This window comes from Python bivittatus, unplaced genomic scaffold (genome assembly GCF_059951505.1).
Source record: "Python bivittatus isolate LINGU-HERP-01145 unplaced genomic scaffold, Pbiv_v1 ctg000700_np1212, whole genome shotgun sequence".
Lineage (NCBI taxonomy): Eukaryota > Metazoa > Chordata > Lepidosauria > Squamata > Pythonidae > Python > Python bivittatus.
The window spans coordinates 104,237,390-104,263,233 of record NW_028277098.1 but is presented as its reverse complement, the minus strand read 5'-3'; the positions used below and the strand labels follow the sequence as shown (position 1 = coordinate 104,263,233).

At 55.4% G+C, this 25,844-nt stretch overlaps 2 protein-coding genes across 2 annotated transcripts; one reads left to right on the top strand and one right to left on the bottom strand.

The window, feature by feature from the left end:
• The first annotated feature begins 473 nt into the window (after nucleotides 1–473).
• Nucleotides 474–14,329, top strand: LOC148214312 (kunitz/BPTI-like toxin). The gene is made up of 4 exons (XM_088154060.1): nucleotides 474–555; nucleotides 1,227–1,388; nucleotides 13,094–13,234; nucleotides 14,166–14,329. Exons 1-3 carry the CDS (start codon nucleotides 474–476, stop codon nucleotides 13,231–13,233), a joined length of 384 nt encoding a protein of 127 aa, XP_088010186.1. The 3' UTR covers nucleotide 13,234; nucleotides 14,166–14,329.
• Nucleotides 14,330–17,830: 3,501 nt separating this feature from the next.
• LOC103066264 (waprin-Phi1-like) lies at nucleotides 17,831–25,087 on the bottom strand. Its single transcript, XM_007443740.4, has 4 exons — nucleotides 24,744–25,087; nucleotides 24,332–24,481; nucleotides 18,960–19,112; nucleotides 17,831–18,031 (listed from the first exon to the last, which is right to left on the bottom strand). The coding sequence occupies exons 1-3, from the start codon at nucleotides 24,844–24,846 to the stop codon at nucleotides 18,961–18,963; spliced, it is 405 nt and encodes a 134-aa protein (XP_007443802.1). The 5' UTR covers nucleotides 24,847–25,087; the 3' UTR covers nucleotides 17,831–18,031; nucleotide 18,960.
• Between the last annotated feature and the right edge of the window lie 757 nt (nucleotides 25,088–25,844).

Genomic DNA, 25,844 nt, shown 5'->3' with positions numbered 1-25,844 from the left:
GCAACCAACTTCCAGAACACGGCCACACAGCCCGGAAGACCCACACCAGCCAAAAACAGGGTTCTTCCCAGGCCTTGGGTAAGCGTGGTGGCGGGTGTGTGCGTGCGCGAGGGTATCTATTTTTGCCCCTGCTGGTGGGAGGGAAATTTTGCCTGCTCATCCCTCTGGTTGATGCCATCGATTGGATTTTAACTCTGGTTTTACGGGTTTTGTATATGTCAGGCCGTCCAGAGTCATTGGAGTCAAGCGGCTTAAACATTTAAATAAATAAATATTGTAGAATCCACATCGGCCTCACCTTCGTGAGGGATTGTTGGACCATCTTGTGAAAGAGAAAATAATTTGTTTCCTCGCCCCATTAAGTCATCCTGCTTCCTGGATCTGCAAGCATGAAATTCCCCTCTGAACCTGTTTACAAGCATATATAGAGCGAGGTGCCCGAGTGCGAGGCAGACGGTCAAGCCGGCTTCATCATGCCTTCCGGAGGTCTCCTGCTGCTGCTGGGACTCCTGACCCTCCGGGCAGAGCTGACGCCTGTCACCAACAATCGTCCAGGTGAGATCCTCCGGAACGATCTTGAAACTGCCGTTGGCAGAAAGGGGCTGAAATGAACGGAGAGCAACCAATGTTCTTCACCTAGGAAGGCCCAGGTCTGGGATCTCTGGCTTGGTGACGGTCCTCATGGAAAGGTTCCTGAACGGGTAGCTGGCTGTCAACTGAACAGGGGTCAGCAGTGGGAGGGGGCTCCAAGAAAGATAAATGCAGAGTGACTACTACTGACAACTAATGTCATTCTGCTTTGGTTACGCCCACCAGCTTAAGAACTTTATGCAGAAAACTTGGACGGGTTTAGAGACAGGCAGCAAGGATGGTCAAGACCTACAGAGAGAGACTGAAATATGTTCTGCTTTAAAACACCCCACGCACCCCCACTCACAAACTGAAAGTTTTGATATCCCTGAAAGGCTGCTGGGTGGGGGAGGGCTTACCTGTCCTTACCAAACACAGCGGCGGAATCACGGTTTTAAGCAGCAGGAACGGCCCATTCCAGCCATCTGGTCCAACCCCCGGAGCAGGAAACCAAATGGCTCTCATCGCTGAGCATGTTAGGAGGGCACCAGGTTGGGAAGTGCACTGAAGGCTTTCATACTAGCTGATCAACCAAGAGGGGAACCGCTTTGCTCCCCATTGCCAAGCAGATAACATTCCCTCTCCGTGTGTCACAGAGTTTTGTCACCTTCCTGCTGATCCTGGGCCGTGTAAAGCAAAGATGTGTCGCTTTTTCTACAACTCAACTTCAAACAAATGTCAACAGTTTATTTATGGTGGATGCAAGGGGAATGCCAATAACTTTGAGACCCACGATCAATGTCACTACACCTGTGTTGGTAAGTAGGGGAGGAGCTGTGGGTGGCCTCTTCACCCGAAAGAACTGCTGTGTCCAGAAATCGAGCATAGGATGCGTTAACGAAATATCCTGGTGTTCACAACAGGCTATGGCTGCTCCACTCTCTGTAGCTCAGGGCTGAACTGGGGCTCTCTGCTTGGTGGTTTGCTTGCAGGCGTTTCGTTACCTGGCTAGAGACCATCATCAGTGCGAGGGAGGGTGGGGTTTTCTCCTTGTTTATATACAGTAGCTCGCCCGTCCAGTGTTGGTGGGGTATGATATTCTCCTTGGTAGTTCCTTGATTAGGGAGTTGTTTTCTGCTTGATCGTTTGTCCCTGCTGATTTGGGTATTGGCACGACTGCTCCCCCCTGCCCTGTCCCGGAATCACCAAGTACCCAGCTCTGTATTAGCCCAGGTGCGTGAGCTGAGCGCGCCAGCCCAGAACATGAACCTCGCTCCCTGCAGCCCCTCCACATTTAACCTAAGAACTCCAGGGCCATTTCCAGGAGACCGAAGGAAAGAAGACTTCTCTAGCGGTCCAGAGGGAGAGCGCCGTCTTATCCCCTCTGTATTTGGGGAGAGGGCTGCGGGACTATGCAGAACCGGCAGAGAAGGGCCGCGCCTCCCATTCCTGGAATCCCTTCCTGATGGGAAGGCAGGCCGAGATGGACCCTCAGCATGCCCACGAGGAGAACCACCTTCCACTTTGGTGGAAACAGGGTGTGCACCTTTCCACCTCAGGATCCCAAGTCAAGAAAGAGGAGCCCACTTATAACATCCAGCCCAGTGTGCTGAGAGGCCCCTTGCTTGCTGGAGTTGACCCCATAAGGAAATGGCTGGGCGTTGTGGGGAAGGAGGCGGGGAGGGAGGATCCTGCTCCAGCCGGCGCATCTCATCCTGGGTGCATGGAGAGGCTTTGGCTGCTGAAATGCCCGGATGGGATCTTGCTTGCCCTGGGATTCCCACTGCAGGGGGAGTCTCTCAGCCTTGGGATGTTCTGTTTTGCAGAAAAGCCTGGGGTGTGTCCCCAGCCACCTCAAGATTTGATCACTATTTGTCCCGTGCTGTGTGGAAGTGATTGGGAATGCTCTGGGAAAAGCAAGTGTTGCCCTTTTGGTTGCAAGATTACCTGCATGGGTCCTGCCTAAGGTAAAATCTGTACATTGTCGCTTGTTTAGATTGGTTAGACCAAAGGAACTGCTGGGTGGTATCTCCTAGGCGTAGACTTGGCCTGGGCATATGAACATCTCCTTGGGGTCTTTCAGGCTGCCTCCAGGCTCTGCCTCTTGTCCATCAAAGGTATAGCTGATGTGAAAAAGAAAGGTGCCGTGATGCTCGAGCAGCAAGCACGCAAACCTGTCGGTGTGCTGTGGTGTGGTGTGGTGTGGTGTGGTGTGGCCCTTCTTCCTGATAGGTAGCCACCTCCACTCTGTGGAAGCCATCAGGCTGCCCCTTCGTGTTCCCCTCCCACTGTCTTTTGACTTCTCCTCCTCCTGAAACCACCGTTGCTCCTTCTAGAATAGTGGCTTCCCAGTTCAGCTGCTGCTGGGCAGTGTGTTCAAGAAGATTGCCCCCCTAAAGCCTGGCCAGGGAGCCAGAATTCCCAAGGCCATGAGCACTCCCAAGAGAAGGGGAGGCGGGGCAGAGCGCCTTACCAGTTTTGCTCCAGCCCAGTCAGCTGCCTCCCTGTAGACAAAAACTGGTCCACGCTCAGGTGACATGAAGACCTATGGCTTGATCAGGTGAGCCAGGTACGAGCTCACAGTTCTGACCGTAAGAAATGCTCCCTGTCCAGTTAGAAAGCTCAGTGTGGTCCTCGTGTGAACATGCCCTCACCCAAGCTCCGAGCAGTGACCTTGAGTTCTCATAGGATTGGAAAAGATGCTAGAGAACCTCTAGTCCAGTCCATGCCCACTCTCATGCCCGCTCTCCTGGCCGTCAAGAAGAGCGTGAAATCTATGCCAGATGGCCTGGGGGCCGGATGGGGGCTCGCACCACTGGAAGTGGCTTGTGGGGCAATTGATTCTACCCCCCCCCCGTCATCTTGAATGTTTTTAGTTTTTATGTATAGGGTTTGTTTTATATAGCCTGACTTTTTAATTAATTAATGTGGGTATTTAGTTTTTAACTGTATGTGGGTTTTTCTCTAAATGTGAGCTGCCCAGAGGCACTCGCTGGGGAGACGGGCGGCATACAAATTTAATAAATAAATACATAAATAAATGCCCAGGCAGGAAGCCTCAGACCATCCCAGACAAACAGCTGCCCAACCTTTGCTTGAAAACCTGTGTTGGAGCCCCCGTGACTCCAGGTGGGGGGCCATCCCACTGCTTACTAGCTCTCACAGTCCGGAAATTCCTCCTCATTTCAAGTTTGGATCTCCATTGTTGTAAGATTAGGCACGGCAGGTCCGCAGGGACCTCATTTAAGTCCTAGGCAGTACTGCAAGTGACTATGGGCAGAAACCTCATATCTGAATGTTTGTTTTTACAGTATCGCCAAGGAGAAGACCCACCTGAATTGCGTCTCGTGCACCAACGTGACTCAAAGACCCTCCTTTCTCCCCGCGGCCACCATGGAGACCCTCCCCACAAAGCACACACGGGATGCATTCCTTGCTTGCTTGCAATAAAGGCGTTGGGTCCTGGCTTCCCTCGCAGTCTCTGGTCTCTTCTTCTGCCCCTCTGGAGGCTTCCCCTCCCCACCTTGACACGTCTGCTCCCCACGTCAGAGAAAAGGGAGCCGCGAGGCAGGACAGGGTTCCCTAGTGTGACTTTCCAGAGAGAACGCGCAGGTAAAGGATCTCTCGGAGCCAGCGGTCGGGGTTCAGAAATCCCCTGAAACGCCGTCCCCGTGAAGGTCCTACTCCAGAGTAGGCCTGGGATAGGCACGGAGACTCTGCTGTCCTGCCATGGCTCAGCACGGGTGGCCTGGCTGGAGACAATGACGCAAATCAGACAAAGAGCTTTGCCTTTACTGAATGAAGCAGAGCATAAAAAAGAAACTGCAGGGAAAAAGCAGGAAAAGGAAACGGGACGGCAGAAAAAAATTATTTATTTATTTATATTTTGAATTTAGATATCGCCCATCTCACAAGGAAGTGACTCTGGGCAGTTCACAATAAAACAACAAATACATATTAATTAAAGTACAATAAAAACAGTATAAAAATACAGTAAAACCAAACGCATACACAAATAATAGTATCTTCCAAGATGCTGGTGATCGAAAGGACGTTAACATATGGGAGCATCTTCAAGGTGCCAGCCACCCCCAGGTTGGTTGCCCCTTTTCTCGCCCCATGCCAGTTGGCAGAGCCAGGTCTCGACTGCTTTCCAGAAGGACAAGAGTTGGGGCCTGCCCCACCTCTGGGGGGAGCCTATTCCATAGGGCAGAGAAGGCTCTCCTTCCGGACCCCGCCAGTTGACATTCTTTCATCGACGGGGAGCGCGGCATGCCCCCCCTGCCTGACCGGGAGAGACAGGTGGATATAATGGGGGTGAGACGGTCCCTCGGGTAACCCAGCTGGGCCTGTGAGGGCTTCTCGTGCCTGAGACACGCGTATGTTCTACACGTGAGCCGTTGTAATCGCCCACCAAAGCCTCCTCTGCGTGCCACCGGTTCATCAGTCACCAGCAGCCTCATCTCTCCGGCGCGGAGGGACGAATCTCTCAGCAGGGAGAAAAGCCTCCATTTCCATCCTCCGCCCTGAAAACGACAGAGGAGCAGAATATGGGCGTCGGGGAGCGTTAAGGGCTGCAGGGACCCCTCCCCAGAACACGCAATTTAGGCCCTCGCAGAAGCAGTTCCAAGGAAGCCGTCTTCTCCCCGCATCGCCCGCAGCCCGGCGACCCCCTCCCTCCTCCCCCTCGCGCAGCCACGGCGGGCGCATTCTTCCTTTTCGGTCTCTTGCGCGCTCAGCCGAGGCAGGCTCAGTGGGCGGGAGGGATTCCACTTCACGGCCATGGGCACTCAGGCTCCCGGGCCACCCACCGCTGGAGCAGGGCCACGAAGCCTCACGGGAGGGATCTCTGCAGCAAAGGGAAAATGGGGCGCCTCCCTCCCGCCTCCACGTGTCCACCTCCAGGCAGCCTTGCTGTGTTCCCCAGCTGCTCCGCGAGGTCAGGAAAGACCCAGCAGGAAGCTTTAGCACGGAGGTGACGCGTGTTGTCCGAAGGTAGAGCATGGATGGCGCTGCAGGACTGGCGCTGGACTGAAGCCACGCTCCGGAGAGGCTCTGCCTGCAGGTGTCCCAGTCTGGGCGAGGGGCTGAGGGCCGGGGCGGGGGAGAAGCGGTGAGCTAGGACCCCTCCTGGTCTGAAACAACCCAAGGCAGCTCATATACCAAAGCACGAAGCCAGCTAGAGCCATACAAAAGTCGGAATAAGGGTGTCCTTCTGCGCCCATTCGGAGGCTCCGCCACTCTGTGATCTGCTCCAAGACCCTCCCAGCCATCGGTGTCAGACGGAGGGCCTGCAGTTCGCTGGACCTTCCGCCTTCTCCTTTAGAGGGCGAGGATCGCCTTTGCTCTCCCTGGTCGCTTAGCATGTCCCCAGACGGTACTCGCTTCTCCAGGCAGAGACGGGACGTAAAGGCTTGGCCGGACCACTGGTGGCTTTTTCAGACCACGGCGGCTGTTCATCTGCCCGGAGAGTTCAGCTCCAATAACGAGAGAGAGATTCTCTGAGCGTGTTTTTCGGAGGAGGAGGTTCATCTGGCCCTGGAGACTCCAGGGGAGAATCTTAGAGATGGGAGGGGACATTTCGGCCCGTAACGGCCAGAGAGAAGCCTCCTCCCTACAGGCAGCGGAGGCCACCCCGAAGGATTTCCGGCCCGTGTCCCTGGCGGGTCCCGGCTCCGATGCTGCCCTTCCTCTTGCTCTGCGGAAGGTCCTGCTGGGATGCATCCTTCCTGGGGGCTGAAGGGGAAGCCAAAGGAGCTGAGCAGCCCGGGCTTTCCTCACTTTCTGTCTGCCAGTTTTTGCCTCCCTTGAGCAGCTGCTCCGCTGAGTCTTTTCCTTCATTTCGTTTTGTGAGCTAGAAGGGAGGGGTCTGGATCCCAGACGAGTGGGCTGGTGCGCGCTCGGGTTACGGCGGCGCGGAGGAGGCCGGTCGGCCAGACACGAGTCCCCTTGAAATCTTTCTTGGCCTGCAGATGCTGAGAAATCGGTCCTTCTGGTTGCTTCTTTGCAGACAGCGGACCAAAGGCTGTGGGCCAGGGAAGGGAGAGTGTGGCCTCTGGGTAGCTTGGGCGGCCAAGAGGATGGGAGCTGTAGTCCAACACTCTCTGGATGTTGTAACTTACAGCATAGGCACCTGTGCTAGACTCAAATATTTAATCAATAGATCAGATTAATCAAGGAAAAGCACTTTAATTGTCCAGAACTCTCTCCTCTTAGAGAAGGGAGGCATCTCTTGTCTCCAGAGTGCCTCCCAGAGTGCATGACGGAAACACGAAGGTACGTTGCTTGCCGAGCAGGGCTGGCCGTGTCTGACGCCATCTGGGGCAGCGCTCCTTCCAGCGTCCTGGCCGGGTGTCTTCTCCATAGGCTGCGGGAGCCATCCTTTCAAATGTTCTCCTGGCTGCTGCCAAGGGGCTTGGAAGGCCACTTCCTGGTCATTCTGTTTCCTTCTTCTCCAGAATGGGAAGTTTTTCATATTTTTTAAAAAGACATATAATCAAGGAGTTGGGAGGGATGCTGCAGGTCCCCTAGTCCAACTCCTCACCTGGTAGGAATCTCAGACCATCCCAGGCAAGCGGCCGCAACCTTGACTTCAAAATCTTAATGACGGTGCCCCAGTAACTCCAGGAGGCAGGCTGTCCCGCTGTTTAAAGCTCTCACAGTCAGGACCTTTCTCCTTATTTTGAGCCGCTCTGCAAAGCTTCTGCCCATCGGTTCTTGTCCTACTCTCCCCAGGTCCTACAGAGAATCAGTCCACACCCTCTTCTTTCAAAGGTGGACGGAGCTAGTGCGGATCACAGTACGCGGGCAGTTCTGGGTGCATCTCAGCCTGAGCCTGTGGCCCCTTTGCTCCGCGAGCTGCATTCCTTGCCAGGCTGCTTCCAGGTGCAATTCAAGGTGATGGTTGTCACCTAGAAAGCCCTCTATGGCACAGGGCTCAGTTTTGGCAGGACGGCCTCTCCCTGATTGTTTCTACCTATCCCATCAATCCAGCGGGAAAGGCATGCTGGGGGTCCCGTTGGCCAAAGGATGTCGTCTTGTGGGACCCTGGAAGCAGGCCTCTTAAGTTGCTGCCCCTGCCCTACAGAACACGGTTCCCCCAAGATTTCAGTCGCCCTGACCCTGCCAGCCTTTCGGAAGGCCCTTAAGACACGGTTATCTTCCCACCCTGGCGGTCAGAGTGGGACTGAGAGCCTGTGAGGCGCTATCTCGCTCAGATTGGTTCGGCTTCTCAACCACCGCCGGTGTTGTTGTGTCTTTCGTTTTCTGCTATTTTTGTCCTCTGTAAGCTGCCCGAGTCGCTATGTGAGATGGGCGACTATAGGAATGGAAGAAATCAGGCTGGAACCGAAGCCTCTGGCGCTCGCCTTGTGTCTTTCTGAGCGCTGGCCCACCCACTGCTGGATGTTCCCAGGCACTGACCAGTCTTTAGTTTCTTGGGTGTCTGTGTTTCTCCTCTCAAAAGATGGGGACAATGTTAGCTCTTCTTCAGTTTTCTGGCATTTCCCCCGCAGTCCAGGAGCCTTTAAACAGCAGCCCGTGGTCCTGAGATCCCATCCGCCAGTTTCTTTAGCCCCCTGGGAGGTAATCCATCTGGCCCCGGCAACTTGAGTTCCTGCAAGGCAGCCAGATGTTCTCTCGCCACCTCCTCGCCTATCTTGGCCTGCACTTCTCTTCTGCCCCCCACGGCGCACCTTCTGACAGGTTGGGCCACTTTCTCCTTTCGCAAGGGCAGGTTTGCAAAATAGGAGTGAAGCAGTTCAGCCTTCTCCCGGTTGCCACCACTGTCTCGCCACCTTCTCCCGCCAGTGGACCATCAATTTCCTTGAATTCTTTTTTCTTCCACACCCAAAGAACCCTTTTTTTGTTATTTTTGGCATTCCTTGCAAGCTTCAGCTCATTCTGAGATTTAGCCTTCCTGACCCCCTCGTTACAGATTCTGGCTATTCCCTGGTGTTCAGCTTTTCTTAAAGGTCCCTCCTTCCATTTTTTAAAACTGACTATTCAGTTTCTAACTTCCCCCTTTTTGTGCATCTGCTAATTTACAATATTTTTAAATGTTTGAGCCAACTTAAAAGCCAGACTGCAAAAGTTTACATTTGCCATGCTGCGTGATGTATTATATGCCTGGGAAACATTCTTGCTTAAATTTGGTTAAACCTTTTGCCATTGCTGCATATCCTCCAAGTTTAAGTTACCAATTAGATATTGTCAGAATTCTATATTTCTTCCAGTATTGGGCAAAATTTATTTCACTGTTGTGAGCATGTATCTCATTAAATTGTGATGCTTCTTGTTGATTTTTTCTGGGATTATACCTAGTAGGAAAAGTAGGTTTCCTTTACAATTTAAATTCCAAAATGTTCTACATGGTACTATGTACATCTTTCCAGTACTTTGGGGGGGGGGGGTTACATGTCCACCACATGTGGTAAAACACTCCTTCTGTTTTATGGCATTTCCAACATTTATTACTGTATGATTTGTCTATCTTGATAATATTAATGGAGTTGTATACCATCTGTAGAACATTTTGTACCAATTTTCTTTTAAGTTATAGCTTGGTGTAAATTTTATAGATTTAGTCCATAATTCTTCCCATTATTGTGTTCAATATTGCAAATTTTAGAACCACTTGATTCTTCCAGGATTCCTACAACTTCCACTTCCCAACCGTTTTGTCCCTGTTAGTGAATAGTAAGTCCAGTGTAGCAGTTCCCAAGTTCCCACCTCCACCTTTTGGACAATGAAAGGGGAGCGTGACCCTCTCAGGATCTCACTTCCACGCCTTCAGCCAGGGCACCCTTTGTAATTCCGATGTGCCAACCGATGTTGCAGTGCAAAGGACGTGGATCCAGGAAGGAGGAGCAGCCAGAGGGCTCGCCAGCTCTGCCCTGGGCGAAGCCTGATTGCAAACTCGGTGGGCCTCTGCCAGTAAAGATGACGGTTCTCTGCCCCACCTAGGGAGGGAAAACCCACGGTTGTTTGGTTGAGAAAGAGATCTCGACACCTTCCCATTTCACGCAACGGCCCTTCTCACTTCCTCAAAGCAGGACTTAAATGTCCCTCCAGCCGCAGCCTCGCATTCCCGCCGGAGCAGCGCCATGAAGGCTGTGCGTGGCCTCCTCCTTCTGGGTCTCCTCGCCCTCCTGACTGAGCTGCCCCTTTCGATGGGGCAAAAAGGTAAGGGGGATTCACTTTGCAAATCGCCCAGCCCCATTAAGGAAGAGCCGGCCCAGAGATCTGCAAATGAAATGAAACAGAGGGGAGGGGAGGGGAGGGGAGGGGGTTCCGTTATGTTCTGTTCTCCTCCCGGTGCCTCGAGGGCCCTTGCGGGGCAGGAAGGCAGGTTCGCAGCTAATAAAGAATGAGAAGGGCCCAAGAGAAGGGCCCGTGCCCAGCCCCTGCCCCGAGCCCCTCCCTGTACTCCAGCCAAGCCGGGTGCCAAACAGTTGCCAGCGTTCCTCCTCATCCCAATCCAGGTGGCTGAAGTCTCCCACTCGTTCCGCGTCTCTCCTCCCTGAAGGTTCTGCACTTGCCTAGGAGAGCATTATCCGGATCCCCTGCCTGGCTCAGAGGCCCACAGCACTGCCCCACAACCAGACCTATCGTGCGTCCCTTTCCTTCTGTTCTGAATTAAACGCTCTCCGCAGGGCCCCTATACTCAAATGCTCCCTTCAATCTGGGCACGGCCCTTGTCCCATTTCTTTCACATTGTCTCTCCTTACCTTTTGTCGGCCCATTCCTCTTGAAGATGTATGGCACCTTTTATTTCCCAAGTCTCAATAAAGCCAAATAAAAAGACTTGAGATGAGGCTTCTTTAAGATAACAGATGTATTTTGATCAAGACACAGCTGGGTGACCCCAATCAACACATTCAGAAGAGATGTTGATGAAATCACACCTCACAAAACAACATCAAAGGCTTTATAGACATGTAAATCTGTAATCAGATAGTACATCCCCTCATACCCATACAAGGGATTTTTGGGACGGTCTGAGCAAGTGAAAGGTGGTTCTTAGGAAGGTAAACTTAAATGTAACTTTTTCTTCTGGTTACCAAGAGAATGGCATACAAGATTTTTCTTATCTTTCTCTGGAATGCAGGGCCCCACGACTGTTGCAAACTTGGTAAAACAAACAACTTGTACTCAGCTAATTGCTTCTTCGAAGACAATCGGGCATTCAGCAAAGAGATAAGGGGGGGGGGGGAGAAGAAGAAGAAGCCAGTGCTCTTTACAAAGCAAAAGCAAGTTAACCCTTTAGAAATAAAATAGAGTGCACTGTTACAGGTATGGTTATACATTATGTGAAGCATATATATACTGTATATATATAGAATATAAAATTGTGTATCAAAATAATGCCCTTCAAAGAAGTCATGGGGTTGTTGGAAGAGACCGCAAGGGTCATCTGCTCCGACCCTCTGCAGGGTCAGGAAAAGCAGTTCAACTCACCAGCTGAGAGGTGACTGTTGAGCCTCTCCATAGCAAACAACAGCGTCTGCAGGAGAAGAGTCCCTGATCACCTTCCCTTGGGCACCCTCTAATGTTCCTAAGTGCTCATCAGGGGTCTCAACTCAGTTGTCTTCTCTCCAGAGTGGCCACTCCAAGCTCTCAGCCTGTCCCCACAAGCCATGTCCGGAAGGCCCTGGGTCATCTCTGTTGTCTTCTCTGTCCCAACCTTTGAATGTCTTCCTGGAGTGTGGTGCCCAGAGTCACGCACGGTACTGCTTGAGACTCAGCTACCTTTGCTTCCCTTTTCAAGGGCCCTCTTGACCTTTAAGACTTTCTTCCCATGGACTCGTCTTAACTATTTCTCTGGGTTTGCTAAAATTGGCCTTTTAACAATCTTTCGTTCGAATAGGACTGGTTTTTGCACTCAGGGTCTCGCCCCTTGATCTCCAAGCAGTTCCTCCCTGTTAGGATGTGCTCATTACACTCGGGGCCCACTCCGCCCAGTTCTGCTCCCAGTACTTGGCGTTCAGTTTCCAGCCCTCTGGGACCATTTCCCAGCTCTCTGGAAGAAGAGCCCCTCTGTGTTTGCAGGAGCTCCCCAAAATGATCCTAAATTGAGATAAGCACACCTTTGACATCTTTAACCCTGCCTGGGTGACAGTCCCCCGGTAAGAGCTGGAGCACAGGCCGGGGGCTCTCCTGGAGCATCGGCAGCCCCTGCCAGGAGGGCCTTTGCACACATTTATTTATTTTATTTATTTATTTCTATTTCACACTTGGACACCGCCCGTCACATACCTCGACTGATGAATGCCAGTGTTATCGGGCTTCAATTTGTTTCGTTGGTCTTATTTTGTTTGAAATGGCTTTTTGTCCTGACTATATTGTGTTTGTATTCCTGTTTGTCACCCAGAGTTCCTTCTGGTGGACGGGCAGCCATATAAGTTTGTTTAGTAAACCAATTACACAAAGAAACTGGGAGGGCCGTGGATCTAAGAGAAGGGGGCCACACGTACGGCCCCGTACGGACGGCCCCGGCCCCGCTGGGCTGCAGGAAGGCGGCGAAGACCTGGCTTTTCGCCCAGGCACCGGGACCGGGGTGTTGATGCAGACGGAGGGGATGGTTGCTGGATGGGTGTAAGCTGTTACTGGGCCCTCCATGCAGTTTATTGTTTTAAGTGGTTGCTTTGAAGGTACTGTATTTTGCTTGCCAGCCAGAGCTCCTTCTGGGAGATGGGCAGGGATATAAATTTTGTTTTACCCACATGCGTGCCTCGGAGGACGTTCCCTAACAGCTGCTTACCATCCCCGTCCTTCTGGAGAGGTGACCAGGCAGCGGTTGGTGGCTTTGGACTTTATTTACAGGTAGTCCTCACTTAACGTCAGTAATTGGGACTGGCAACTCCGTCGCTAAGCGATGCGGTTGTAAAGGGTGACGTCACGTGACCGTGGCGACGTACGATGGCAGTTGTGGCAGTTCTAGTTGCTGTTGTTGGGCGAATCCCACGTGGGCACAGCGTCCCGCAGCCACACGGTCGCCATTTGCAACCTCCTGCCGGCTTCCCCGTTGACTGCTTTTTGGGAGCTGTCAGGGAAGGTCAGAAATGCTGGTTGCCAAGTGCCCGAATCCCAGTTGCATGACTGCAGGGACGCTGCGACAGCCGCAGGTACAAGGAACAGTTATAAGTCTCCTCATTCAGGGCTGTCGTAACTTCAAACGGTCGTTGCTGAATGAGGACTCCCTGTATTTATACAATCATTCTTACTACAGTTGCATTGGTAACTAACTTCAAGAGGATTGTTAGCATGACTCTGGATCAGTCACTGGATGTTAAAGATGCACGTGTTCTTCTTGGCAATCCGGAATCGACCGAGAATTCAAGAATTGTGGGTTGCTCAGCCGTGGGGGCTGGCTAGAAGAATTCTTACGCCAGACTAAAAGGAGAAACATTCATGTATTCATCCTTTAATACTTTTTTGTTTCATTAGTTCAGCATAATAAGCTAACATAAAACAAAACAAAACCGCACTGGACCACAAACCGCTGGGATGTTCTGTTTTGCAGAAAAGCCTGGGGCGTGTCCCCGGCCACCTCCAGGTACGCCCACTCCTTGTGTAGAGTACTGTACAAGCGACTGGAAATGTCCTGGGAAGCAGAAGTGTTGCCGTTATGGTTGCATGAGGGCCTGCAAGGATCCCGTCTAAGGTAAGGACATTTGCACCTGTTTAACTCCTTGATCAATCCATCTGCTCTGTCGGGGGTCTCAGATCCCACCATGGACGGGATCCAAGCAGATCAGGAGCGTGCAAAAGGCTTCTCCTGGGAGGAGTAGGCTTACCTGATCAAGCCATCGGGCAGCCCTTCCCAACATGCCGCCATCGGTCGGCAGCCACCGGCCTTGTGCTTTTCGGAGCTGTCTGGACCCTTCACCCCCTGCGGGCGTCTTTCCCTCTGGCTCCTGGGTGGTGGGGAAAGGGGGCCCTCAGGCAACCTTTGCATTATTTATTCTTTATTCAAAACCTTTAAGCCCATCTCAAAACCTAACTCTGGGCGGCTTGCAACCCAAGAAGAAAACAGTGTCTGCAACCATAAAAGGAACAATACATCCAAGGAGGACTGGCTCTGCTGCCCCACCGCCCTTCCCTGATGCCGCCACCAGGTCCTCGTCCCGCTCCGAGCTCCCCCCATCCCAACGCTTGGGGGAAGAGCCAGTCCTCAGGGGTCTCCGGGAGGTTAAAAGGGTGGGGGTCTGTCAGATCTCGGCGGGAGGATGTTCCATAGGGCAGAGGCTGCAACGGAAAAGGGAAGGGACCTGGAGCGTGCCCACCCTACCCGCTCTGGTGGGATGGGCAGAGACCGCCAGGGAGATCCAGCCCCGCAGACATGGAGATCCATGGCTTGATTAGGTGGGCAAACCTCAAACCCTGGTTTCTGACTCTCAGAGAGGGTCTCTATCCCACTCGGTGATGGTCCTCATTTGGACACAGCCTTGCTTGTGCTCCAAGGAGCCATCTTTTGAATTCTCCCTTCTTGAAAGAGAAGCTCCGGGGCTGATCTAGGGGTCCAGCTAGTACTTGGGCAGCGCAGAAGACGGTGCTGGACAGAACCGCATACCTGACTCTGTTTCTCTTCCCAGGACCCTCTCCGTGGAGACTGGGCCTCTCCTAATTGTGTCTCGTGCACCAACTTGACTCAAAGGCCTTCCTTTCTCCCCGCGGCCACCATGGAGACCCTCCCCATAAAGCACACACGGGATGCATTCCTTGCTTGCTTGCAATAAAGGCGTTGGGTCCTGGCTTCCCTCGCAGTCTCTGGTCTCTTCTTCTGCCCCTCTGGAGGCTTCCCCTCCCCACCTTGACACGTCTGCTCCCCACGTCAGAGAAAAGGGAGCCGTGAGGCAGGACAGGGTTCCCTAGTGTGACTTTCCAGAGAGAACGCGCAGGTAAAGGATCTCTCGGAGCCAGCGGTCGGGGTTCAGAAATCCCCTGAAACGCCGTCCCCGTGAAGGTCCTACTCCAGAGTAGGCCTGGGATAGGCACGGAGACTCTGCTGTCCTGCCATGGCTCAGCACGGGTGGCCTGGCTGGAGACAATGACGCAAATCAGACAAAGAGCTTTGCCTTTACTGAATGAAGCAGAGCAGAAAAAAGAAACTGCAGGGAAAAAGCAGGAAAAGGAAACGGGACAGCAGGGAAAATACCAGGTCTGCGACGCCCGGTCAGTCCGCCGGCAGCGAGCGGCGGCGGGCAAAGCTTGGCGACGTCACGAGCCCCTTCCGCATTGGCCAGGCGGGGGGCGGGGCTTTCGCCCCCCGCCCCTGCCGCCCACAGCGCCGCCCCCCGCCCTCCCCCGCGGGGCCCGGCCCGCCGGCTGCCAAGCGAGGAGCCCAGCGGGGGGGCAGCGAACGCGCCCTCGCCCGGCCCGGGTCGTCTGGGTTGCCCTCTTAGCCTGCTTGCGAGGTCCTTGCCGCGTGCATTTAGCCTTGGCGCCAGGGCTGCCGCAGGGTATGGTCCAAAAAGGCAAGATGGCGACCCCGGTGGCGCCGTCGGCGCTCTGCCCGTTTTTGCGCTCAGCGCACATTAAGGCCCCTCCCAACCGGAGGATTCTGCGGGTCTGAATTCTGCAGCCCGCTAAGTGCGCCGCGCCGCGCTGCGCCTGGTCACGAGCGCCGCCCTTCGCCTCTCTGCTCAGCGCAGTCCTACGGCCGCGCTCCCTTCTTCGGGCCTGCGACGGACGCTGCAGCCGCGGGAACGAAGGTCGCCTCTGCTCGCGGCGCCGCCAAGAGGACAGGTCCAAGCCTCCTCTGCCGCCGCTCCCGGCCGCTGTCCAGGCAGCGGCCCGGGCGGCCGGTGGGCCAAGAGCCACCGATCAGCTGCCAGCCCGCCCCGCGGCTCGCGCCCCGAGACACCCGCGGCGCCTCTCGCCCCGAGCTCGGCGCCTCCGGATCAAGGCGCCGAGATCGAAGCCAGGCGCCTTCTCCGTCATCTGGGCAGCCCCAGCCGTCTGGCAGGCGGCGATCGGCAGCTCCCTGCCGCCAAGAGCCGCCCGTTCCCAGAGCTTCCCCTGGAGAGACCCGGGGGGAGGGTTGGGAATGGGCTGGAGAAATCAGTCTCTCTGCTTTTTATGCTGGGCCTGGGGTGGGCCAGCGTGGCCCTTTCCTCCGTTCCCTGCTTTGAGCGGCAGACGAGGGGCTCTGGGAACCCCTTTCTGCAGCAGCGCTGAGCGCCAGGCCCAGGGTAGCTCCTGCGTACCGTCCCGCGAAGGGCGAGTGCCCGTGCTTCGGTTCCCAGTCAAGGGTCGAAGCCCCACAGAATAACCCCTGGCTACCCACGTCTGATGAGTCCCGAGGACGGACGAACTGGCCCTGCACTGCCTCCCAGGGGTCCCTGTAACGGAGACAGGCTCAGAGTTTGGCAGAAGGGGGCCCTCTTGGCAGCACCCCCTCGAGACAGCCTCTTCTAGAGTCCTCCAACCATTCTTGGGCGGACGTTTACTTATTTGTTTAAATTTATTGGCTGTCCAGCTCCAGTGGACTCTGGGTGGTGTACAAAACTAGAGAAAACATAAAAACAGCTAACAACATTAAATCAAACAGAGAGCCCAGACTAAAATAATCTTTTATTTGTTTGTTTAATCCATTCAATTGTGTCTGATTCTCAGAGACTGCCTGGACAGGCCCCTGCAGCTTTCTTGGGAAGGTTTTTCAGAAGGGGTTTGCCCTGGCCGCCTCCTCCTCCTCCTCCTCCTCCTTCCTGGGGCTGAGAGAGGGGGACTGGCCCAAGGTCCCCCAGCTGGCTTTGTGTCCAGGCGGGACTAGAACTCAGGGTCCCCCGGTTTCTGGCCGGATGCCTTCACCGCTACGCCAAACCGCTCAAATTTAATAGATAGGAAGTCAACAAAACAAAACGGGCCATTGAACAGCTCATGAGCCTCAACCCCAGGCCTGGGACCAAAGCCAGGTTTTCAAAGCTTCCCGTAACCCCGGGCGAGAGGGCGCCGTCCTTCTCTCTGGGGGGGACGCTGTTCCAGAGGGTGGGGCCCCCACAGAGCAGGCAGGCTTCTAGGTCCCCCCAGATGGCAGTGCTTAATGGAGGGGACTGGAGTGCACGCACTGGGCAGGGCCGTGAGCGTCCCGGGTGGGCAGAAACGACGGGACCAACGGCTCTCGGGTATCCAGGCCCTCTGCCCCAGGGGGCTTCATAGGTAACCGCAAGACAGAGTGGCCCTGTTGCCTCCAGGAGGGCTGGACCAGAAGACGCTGGGGGAAAGGCCTTCAACCTGCTGTTCATTTTGTGGGCCCGACGGGCTGTTGGCGTACGGGGAGCGGTTTGTGTCTGTGTGTTCGGGATTTCTTGCGTCACTCGGCTTGTTCTGGCTGGATTTGATATGTGACTAGTTAAAAGTTGAACTGTAGTACCCTTTGCCTCATTACAATAGTAAAAAACGCTCCCCTGGGAGTAAACATGAGATGCTACTGAGCCCCCCTCATGGCTTATTATGGGGTACACAGTTGTAGTACGCATGTGCATGATGTAATTCACCCATGGAGGTGTTTTAGCCAATGAGAATTGTGGTGAACGTAACCCGCTTAGTGAAATGTATAGAAAGCTCTGGACGGCGCCCCTTTGCGCGCTCGATTTGGATTTTGGTCCCGAGGGCGCCCCTTTGCTTCTGTACAGAAACAAAGCGGGCAAGCCTCCCCCTGCTCTGTGTGTCATGTGGCCCTCTCTCGCACCGGGTAAAAAGGGGCCCAACCAATTGGTCACCCCGTGGCCAACAATTCGATGTTAGAGATGCCGCTCCAGAAGCACTAACTCTGGCACGTTTTATCCACTTGGCCATGAAGGGCGCCGGGGAGGGGGCCTCCCTCCTGGTTCTTGGTCTCGGCTCCGCTTTCCCGAGTGTCAGAGCGTTTCTCCCTGGCTCTCCCCTTCGTCCGTGGCCCCATAGGAAGAGCCCTTCCTTCTCCCCCACCCCGGAAGAGGAGGTTCAGCGAGGCAGATGTGCTGTCAGGGCAGGCAGGGCATCCGTAACCTTTGCCCGCCTTCCTTGTCGTCTGCCTGGCCTCGGTTCCATCACAGGTCGAGGCTCTCTGAATCGGCCGGAGGAGCCCAGTCACGAGCTGGCTTTACTTTTCCTCCGCATTTGAGACGCTTGGGCACAACCTTCCATTCTGAAAGAGAGGATGGGGGGGGGAGCTGGCCAGGGGAGGGGTCTGATCCTTCTCTCTCCCCCTCCCGTGGCCATAGCTCAGGGGAGGAGGGGGCCCTGCCTGCCCACGGGGAGGGAGGCAAAGCAGTCGGCACAAAAGCAGAGGAGTCGGAGGCTGCTGTGTGAGGTGAGAGTTTTACTGCGAAAGGGCGGGGTGGGGTCTCCGGCACGGAGGGCTGGCTGGGGGGTGGGTGGAAGGGGCTCAAGGGCGTCACGGTCGTTTCTTCAGGGTCCGGTTCGGGGGAGACATTGGATTCCCCAGCCTGAGCTGCTCTGTGGGTCTCAGCTGCATCTGCAGAGCAAAGGAGAGCAAAAGTGGGTCTTGGCGCTGAAGCATTCTGCAGGAGGAAAGGAAATGGATCGGGACGTTGTCTGGACATTCCATAAAACCCTGTGAAAGAGGCCAGGTGAACCACCGTAGTGCGTCATTCCCCAAGAAGTCAGAGGTGAAAAAGGATTACAGGGGTGAACCTCCAAATCTTGCTTAAAACTCTGCTCAGGATTTCGTTGGGGGAAGCTGAAGGGAGGCAGGAGACAACCCTTGTTCAGCCCCTCTGCAAGAGGGCCAAAGCGGGTTTCTTCCCCTGTTGCGGAAAGTCCTTCAAAGGGGAGAGGAGAGCAAGCAACAGGGAGGATTTGGGGGGAAACAGCCAGACAGCAAATGGAAATAAAGGGCGGGGGTCGATCCCTTGCTTGGAAGCTGTGCAGGTGAGTCCTTGTTGAGGAAAGAGGCGCAGGGGCTTGTGTCAAGGGGGAGATGCACCACCCATCTATAAATCCAGACTTTTCATTCTCACTGGCAGAGAGGCTGAACATGGGTGTGTTTGCTCAGGTGTAACGCAGCTGGTGCTGCAAAGGCACCTTCCGCTCTGGGTGCCTTGAAGCTTTGGGCCACGTGCCTTGCTCCCTTTCTCCTTCCAGCCAGCCCGCCCCCTCCCTGCTTCCCCTGTCCGGCGGGGGATGTCCCTGGCTCCCTCCTCCCTCACCCTCTTTCCCCTTGGGGAGGGTTGCCTCCTTCGGCACCCCGTGGCCCGTCTGGCATTCTGCTGGTAGGCCCAGGCTCAGGTTGGTGTCCATCAATAGCACGTTGCCTGGGGAGATAAGAGGAGCTTCTGCTAGGCCAGACTGCCTGAAGGGGACTCTCCACTCTCTGGCATGGGCGTGTTTTGCACCCAGATACATTCCCTTCCACGCCTAGCCCATGTCTGAAAGATGCTCACCTCAGGAAACAGGAGCTGCGCAACCGAAATTCCCACAGCCATTCTTGCAGCACTTCTGGTTGCCTTCGCAGTTCGAATCCGTTTTACATGTGTCTCTGCAAACACCCAGTGGTGGGATGGGTTGGCTCAAAACTGGGCAGGACCCAGGTTTGTCTGCAAGAAGAGAAGGGCAACTGGTGAGCTGACAGGTCCCTGCTGAGAGGGGGCATCAGGGAAAGCGGAGGAAGCCTGTAAGAGCCCTTGGGAGGATCTCCTGATGACGCTCCGGGTAGGATCTCAGGGGCTCTGCCGCTTGTGGGCGCAGCAAGCGGTCAAGGTCAGTGGGAGAAGCTGCGTCCGCTGTTTCAAGACAACCCCTGGAGGATCCTGCAAAGTCCCGGCCAGGAAAAACCAGGAGCATCTTGATCCGAAGGAGCTGCAAAAAGCAGGAAGGAACTGCAGTAGGAGAATAGCCAAGAGGGATTTATAAGGCAGTGCCACCGCCCAGGTTTTTACACCTGGAGGAGCATATTTTGGGTATGGCACCAGCTCTTTAGACTCAGAGCTTTTCATGCCTGCTCCCTGCAGCTGCTGTTTTGCTGTGTGCTCCAGATGCTGAGGTCACGCAGGCTGGCCCGGGCTCAGCACACTGGGTTTATTGTGCCTTAAACCGCCCACCGCAGGCTGGCAGTTTGTGTAAAAGTAGGGCTGGGGGCAACCTGGCGACTTCCTACCCTAGCAAGAAGGCTGCCTCGACCCCAGAGGCAGCCCAGCCTGCTTCTTCCCCATTCAGCATCTGCAGGGGCAACTCAAGGTCTCGCCTGCCACTCTGAATAACACCCTGCTGGGGAGGGAGAGGGGGCACCTGACACAGCCAAGCCCTTGTTAGGTTGTGCTGGCAAGGCTCTGGCAACCACCACGGATCACTCAGGAGAGGGCAGGTGTGATCCTTGGACTGCCCTGCAAGCAGCTGCTTGTTGCATGAATTGCAACTTCCAAACAGTTTTCAGGAGATGCCTCGTGTTGCCAGAGACAAGACTGGCTGAAGCCAAGGTGTGGAGAAGCATCCCCAAATCTGGCCACTTCAGGAAGGGACACAGCTGGTGCACTAGACCTACTTACGCAAAAGGCCGCCTTGCCACAGCTGCCACTAGCTCCAGCCGTACTGAACCATCAACTTTCTAGGGAAGGTTGTTCAGGTGACAGTGGGCAGGCAACTATGGAGCACCCTAGAGGAAGCAGATTATCTGGGCCCCCTTCAGTCAGAGTTTGGCCTTGATATGGGAGAGAAATCACAATGGTCTCCTTGCTGATGATGTGGGAAGCATATCCCTTCTGATCTTATAAGACCTCTTGGTGGCCTTTGTACCATCGGTCATGCATCCCTCCTGACGCTCTGCTGGGTTGGGGGCCCTGTGCTACGGTGGGTCCACTCCGAAGGAGAAGAAGACCGGGAAGGCTGGCAAGAGGGGGGTGCACTAAGAAAGGGGAAAAGTAGCTTTTTGGTGTGCATGGGCTTAGTCTTAGCAACGCTTGGGACCTGTACGCTCCCTCTCAATAAATGAACTTTAGCCTGAACCTACGTCGGTTTCACAGAGAGTTTCTTTCACTGGGAGGTGAAGGTGACAGATCGTTACAGATTGGCCCAAAGGCCTCTCCCTTGGAAAGTGCCCCAGGATTTTGGTTCTCCCCCCTTCATTTTAACAATGACATGAAAACACTGGGGGAGGCCAGCCTTTGGTTCAGAGGGTGATGTCATCAAAATATGCTGAGGACACTCAACTGTGCATCACGCCCCAGGCTGCCCCGGCGATGTGGTGGAAGTCCCGAGTCAGGGCCCGAAAGCTGTAGGGGTCTGGATGGAAAGGAGGAGGCTGAACTCAAGCAAGACAGGTTCATCAAGGCCACCTCCTGCCCCGGTATCGTCTTCCAGGTGATGGAAGTTCCCTTGCTCCACAGGGAACAGAACGCATCTCCTGGACATCTCCTCCCCAGGCCATCTAGGGAACAGCGGCCCCAAAGAATTCACAAAAGACACTGGAGTTGCGCCGACCGTGTCTGAGCCCCTTGCATGAAGAAACCCCTCTGCCCCAGAAGTGCATTGCAGCGCCTGCACCTTCCCACAACTTCCAAAGGGCCATCAGGGAACATCTCAAGAGCTCATCCTTGGATTACAGAAATACGAACAAAGGCTCACAGGCCTGGGGTCAGAAGGTGGAGCTGCAGCCTCCTCTGGCACGAAGTGAGGGCTGTGAAGCTGCATATCTTGGTATGCTCAGGAGCACCGCTGTATATTCCAAACAATCTACAGGACTGGGGACTGTTGATTTGCCTCAAGCAGCAGAGTCCTCATCCATCTCCCTGCAAGCCTCAGTCGAGACGTCTCCAAGTTATCACTCCCTCGGCTGGTGGACTCGGTTAGCAACTCCTGGAAGGAGGCAGCCTTGGCTCCGCGCCATGCCTTTCCGGCCCGGGCTCAACGAGTCATCGCTGTGGCTTCTCCCAGTCCCACCCAGGGGGCCAGAAGATGCTCTGCAAGGGGAACCCTTTCCAACCCTGCTAGCTCCCAGGTGCCTTCTTTCTGGGCGTCCTGGCTGCAGGTTTTCCTTGGCATCGAGCGGGTCAGGAAAGCAACTCTGAGGTGGACGGGTGCTCTTTCCAGGAACGTTCTGGGCACCTTCGCCCTGGACCTTCGTCCCCTCTTCTGGAGCCTGGTTGACATATCTGGGAGACCAAGGAAAGCAACCCAGGTGGAGCAATCCTCTGGGGATGCAAGCTTCATCTGCCACTGTGGCACTCAAGGCCCTGCCAATGCTTTGGACATGGGGGGGGTACATTCCACCTGCTTCATATACCCCCCCCCCCATTTATCACCTTCTTGGCAGGCTACCTGATGGCTTCTTAGCTGCTTTCTGATTTGGCAGAAGATGGCTGTTCTCACCTCTTCTTCTCCGCAGATTTGTGGCAGGTGATTCAGTGCTGTTTCTTGCTTCCGGCAGCGCTTCCTCCATGCCAGGGGAAAGTATTCAGAGCAAGAGGCCCAACCATGGACGGTTTTCTTCCTGACCAGCTTCCTAGAACGACCTAAGTGCTTCCTGAGGCCCCAGAACAGGAGAGCAGCCTCCACTGGTCTAGATCATTCCCCGCCCCAGCCCCAGTGTTGCCGTCCTCCTGCCAGGCCCTTTGGGAGCTTCTCTCCCCCCCTCCATCCCCGGGTCATGTTTTTCTCCTTATTCTCGCCTGGGTAGGAATGCAGGTGAAACCAGAGTCAGCCCCGGAGAAACACGCCCAGGAAAAACACAGGCCTGGAGACAATCCAGAGGCTGCGTTCCCCCAGCCCAGCTCTGACTCAGCTGAGAAGCCCGAAGAAAGGGTGGCTGGCCGGGTTTTCAGGCCAGGAGAAGACCTCTCCCTGTGCCAGAGGAAGCACACGGCGTTCCAGGAAGAGCCTGGCAATTCTGGAAAGAAGAGAGGGGAACCCAGTTGCAGAGGGCCTGCCGATTCTGAGAAGATCCTGGTGGAAGCACGCCAGAAGCATCTGGGCCACCCATGCCCCCAACGCCTGCTTGCGCCTGTGGAGAAGCAGCTCCGGGCGGGGGGAGGGGGGTTGTGGGAAGAGAAGAAGGGCGGCAGTCACTGACCGACCAAAGAGGGAGAAGAAGCAGAGTATGGGGCAAAACTGGAACACTGGGTGCCAGGGAACCAGGCTACCACCATTATTTAGTTTAACAGTGCTGTACATCGCCCAGAGTCAGTTTTTGGGGAGACGGGCAGCCATGCAAATTTGATAAATCAATAAAATCAATCAATCAATCCATCAAGTGGATTCAGAACATACCCTTAACGTAATGAGAGGAAGAGACTGCATTGGCCTGAGGGCAAGAGGCCCGACCTCCTGCGCAGGGCAGGAACCCACACCCGAGGATCCCAGACAGACGGCGGCTATCAGGGGGTCTGCTGAGCGTGGTCAAAACAGACCAGGTGGCGCAGTTAAAGTCCCGCACGGTTTTCATGTTCATTGAGGTGCAGCTTCAATCCTGCCTTTTCACCACCACCCCCCACCCCTTCGCAGTTCTGGCAACGGACTGCATGGCCTCGCCCTTGCCAGGCAGTCTGGCTGGGGTTGTCCTGGGGTCCTGGGCAGGCAAGGCATTTGTCCAGCAGCTGAGGACCACGGGGAGTTTGCAGCGGCTGTCCTGAGGAAGGGCACGGTGGCCGGCAGAATCCGGCCGTTTCCAGAAGGAGCCTGCCGGGCTCTTCCCTGACGCTGGCCCCTCTGGGCTCCAGACACGTCTGCCTGGGACTGAGGAAGGGGTGGCAGGGCCCTCTGGCCCCACCCCCCAGCCCCAAGCCTCCCACTGCTGCTCTTCAGATCAGGTCACTGGCAAGGGAAGAACAGCCCCCCCCACCCCCCAGGAACAAGGGCTGCCTTGGAGACGTCTCCCCTCCCCTCCCCTCCCCCCTCTGAGTTGGTGAGCTGGAGGGCAAAGCCCACCTTTTTGTACATAAAGGAGGTGGGAGATACCTGGATATGGCCACTGTCTAAAAAGCAGGATAAACTTGCCAGCCATAATTAAATAAAGCTAGACTAGTTATTGACTGCCGTAAAACTTATAAATATTGTCGCTCACGCCTCCCGCTTTCTCCTTGTTGAATGCCAGTTCTGCCGCCCACAGTGAGCACTCGTAGAGAATATCCCCCCGCCAACAAATGCAAGTGTACATCAAGTACAAATCTGATCCTTCATCAAGCCCTACAACTTTGTTTCACTGGAGGAGATCTCTAAGGGACCCAAATGACCCCTTTCGGCCCCCTCTTTGCTCAGATCCCAACAGAGCCATTCTGAACCAGCGGCTCGGCTCGTGAGAAGCGCCAGAGGCCCCAAGCAGGCAGCTCAGGGCAACCCCCCTCCCCCTTTAAAAAGGCCTCCGGGAGCAGGCGCTGCCCGGAAGGCCCTGGAGACAGACGGATCCACAGGGTCCCACAGTGCCCAGCCCCCACGAGGGCAGGCCAGCAAACCCAGCTGCTCGGAGGTGCCGTTAAGCGCACAGAAGCAGGGCTGGGACTGGATCCGTGAGCCACAGAATCCTGACGGGGCTGGGGGAGGCGGGTGGTTATCTAAGCCGGCCAGCGCAGAGAACGCCGTCACCCAGGCGGAGCGCGAGGCCGCCCTCCCTCCCCAGACCAGGCCAAGACCTCATCCCTGCAGTCACATCGCCCATGGTGGTTTCTGTGTTCAGGGGTGAGTGAGTGTGCCTGAGCACATGGCACCAGTTCAGGCCATTTGCCAGCTTATGATTCAGCGTCTTGTGCAAAGCTAGAATTTGGTTGATTTAGTAACCAAATTCAACCAGGAAGAGCAGCTGGAGCCTGGCAAGAACCATTGGGGGTACCGTTTGGGATCTGGCAAGAAGTTCTGCATCCTGTCTGGCAGCACTTCTGGCTCCCCTCGCAGCTGGCATCGGTCTGGCATTCTTCTGTGCAGTTCCCACTGGGCGGCTCCAACTCTGCTTTGGGACAGGTGCCAGGTTTCTCGGCAACCGCTGGAAAAGGCCCAGGAGAGAAGCTGACCCGCAGGCGCCACCTGGTGACTGGGCACCCCTGCCAGGGCTGTGGGGCATCCCCCCACTGCTGCCAAACAGAAGGGCTGGAGTGGAGGAGGGCCTTCTGTCCACCCAGGTGCCCCGTAGAATCCCATCCCCAGCCCACCCCGGCCACGGGAGGCCTGCTGTGGAGGGCCGGAGAAGAGGCCTCCTTCCATCTCCCGGGGAGGCTGGGCAGGGCAGGGCCGGCCCTTCCACTCACCTGTGGTGTTCCGTCCAGCTGTGTCTGGTTCCTGAGCACAGGTAGAGAGGAGCCCCACCAGGGAGAAGAGGAGGAGGGGACCGCGGCTGCTCCCGGGCATCATGGTGGCTCTGCCTGAAGGAAGGTGTGGGATCCGGCCTGGCCCAGGCCAAGCTTTAAGCTCTCCCAGGTGTGGCTGGCAGAGGGGAAGGGAGGGCAGAGGGGAGGGGAAGGAGGAGACGGGCACCTGGGTGAGCAAGCGGCACTCTCTGCTCTTGCACAATTGCAAGGGATCAGGTGTCACGGCTGGTCCCCCGATGCAAACCAGGAAGCTGCGGGCTCCGAAAGCAGGCTTGAACTGACCAACCGACCGAGGCGATTAGGATGTGCCAGGGAGATTCCGCTCCACCTGCTGGGCACCAGCAGTTGGTTGCTCCTGCAGCATTCTGGTGTGTGCAATGCTCAGCAACCCCTGGTCTTTCCAGGGAGGCTGGTCAGTGCCTGGGAGCCCAGGGGATGGGCCCTGGGCTGTGATGTGATGTGATGAAACCAGGCAGAGCTTTCATGAGACATTGCGGCCACATCTAAGCTCCAAGGAGTTTCCCATGAGTTCTGACGGATGGCTGCTGTCAGTGGATCCTGGCAGCTTCCTGTAATGAGCTCTAGGGTGGGGCGCATCAGAGAGGACAGTGACATAGCAGGAAGAATGGAAGGCCACACGTGGTGCCCACACAATGGAGAAGATGCCCATGGGGTCAGAGAGGGCACCGGGGCACTCCTGGAGGGTGGGAGTACACATCTATGTACCCTCATCTTGCAGGGCGGCCTCGAGAAGATCTTCTGTGGCACCTGATGCCCGCGTCAGGCCAGTGGAGGGAAGAGAAGATCCTTGCTCCATCCTGTCATTTAGTCCTCCTTTTGGGTCCAGCTTAGAAAAGAGCTATAGGGTGGCCTGGAACGACCTTGGTGATTTTCCTACGTTCAGACTCAAGAGCAAGGGGGAAATCTGGTTTCACTTCTGCTTGTGGGCTTTCCAGAAGCCTCTGGAGGAACAACGGGGAGTAGGGACATGTGTGAGTGCAGGAAAGGAGCTCTGAGCAGGATCCGACGGTAGATACTGTA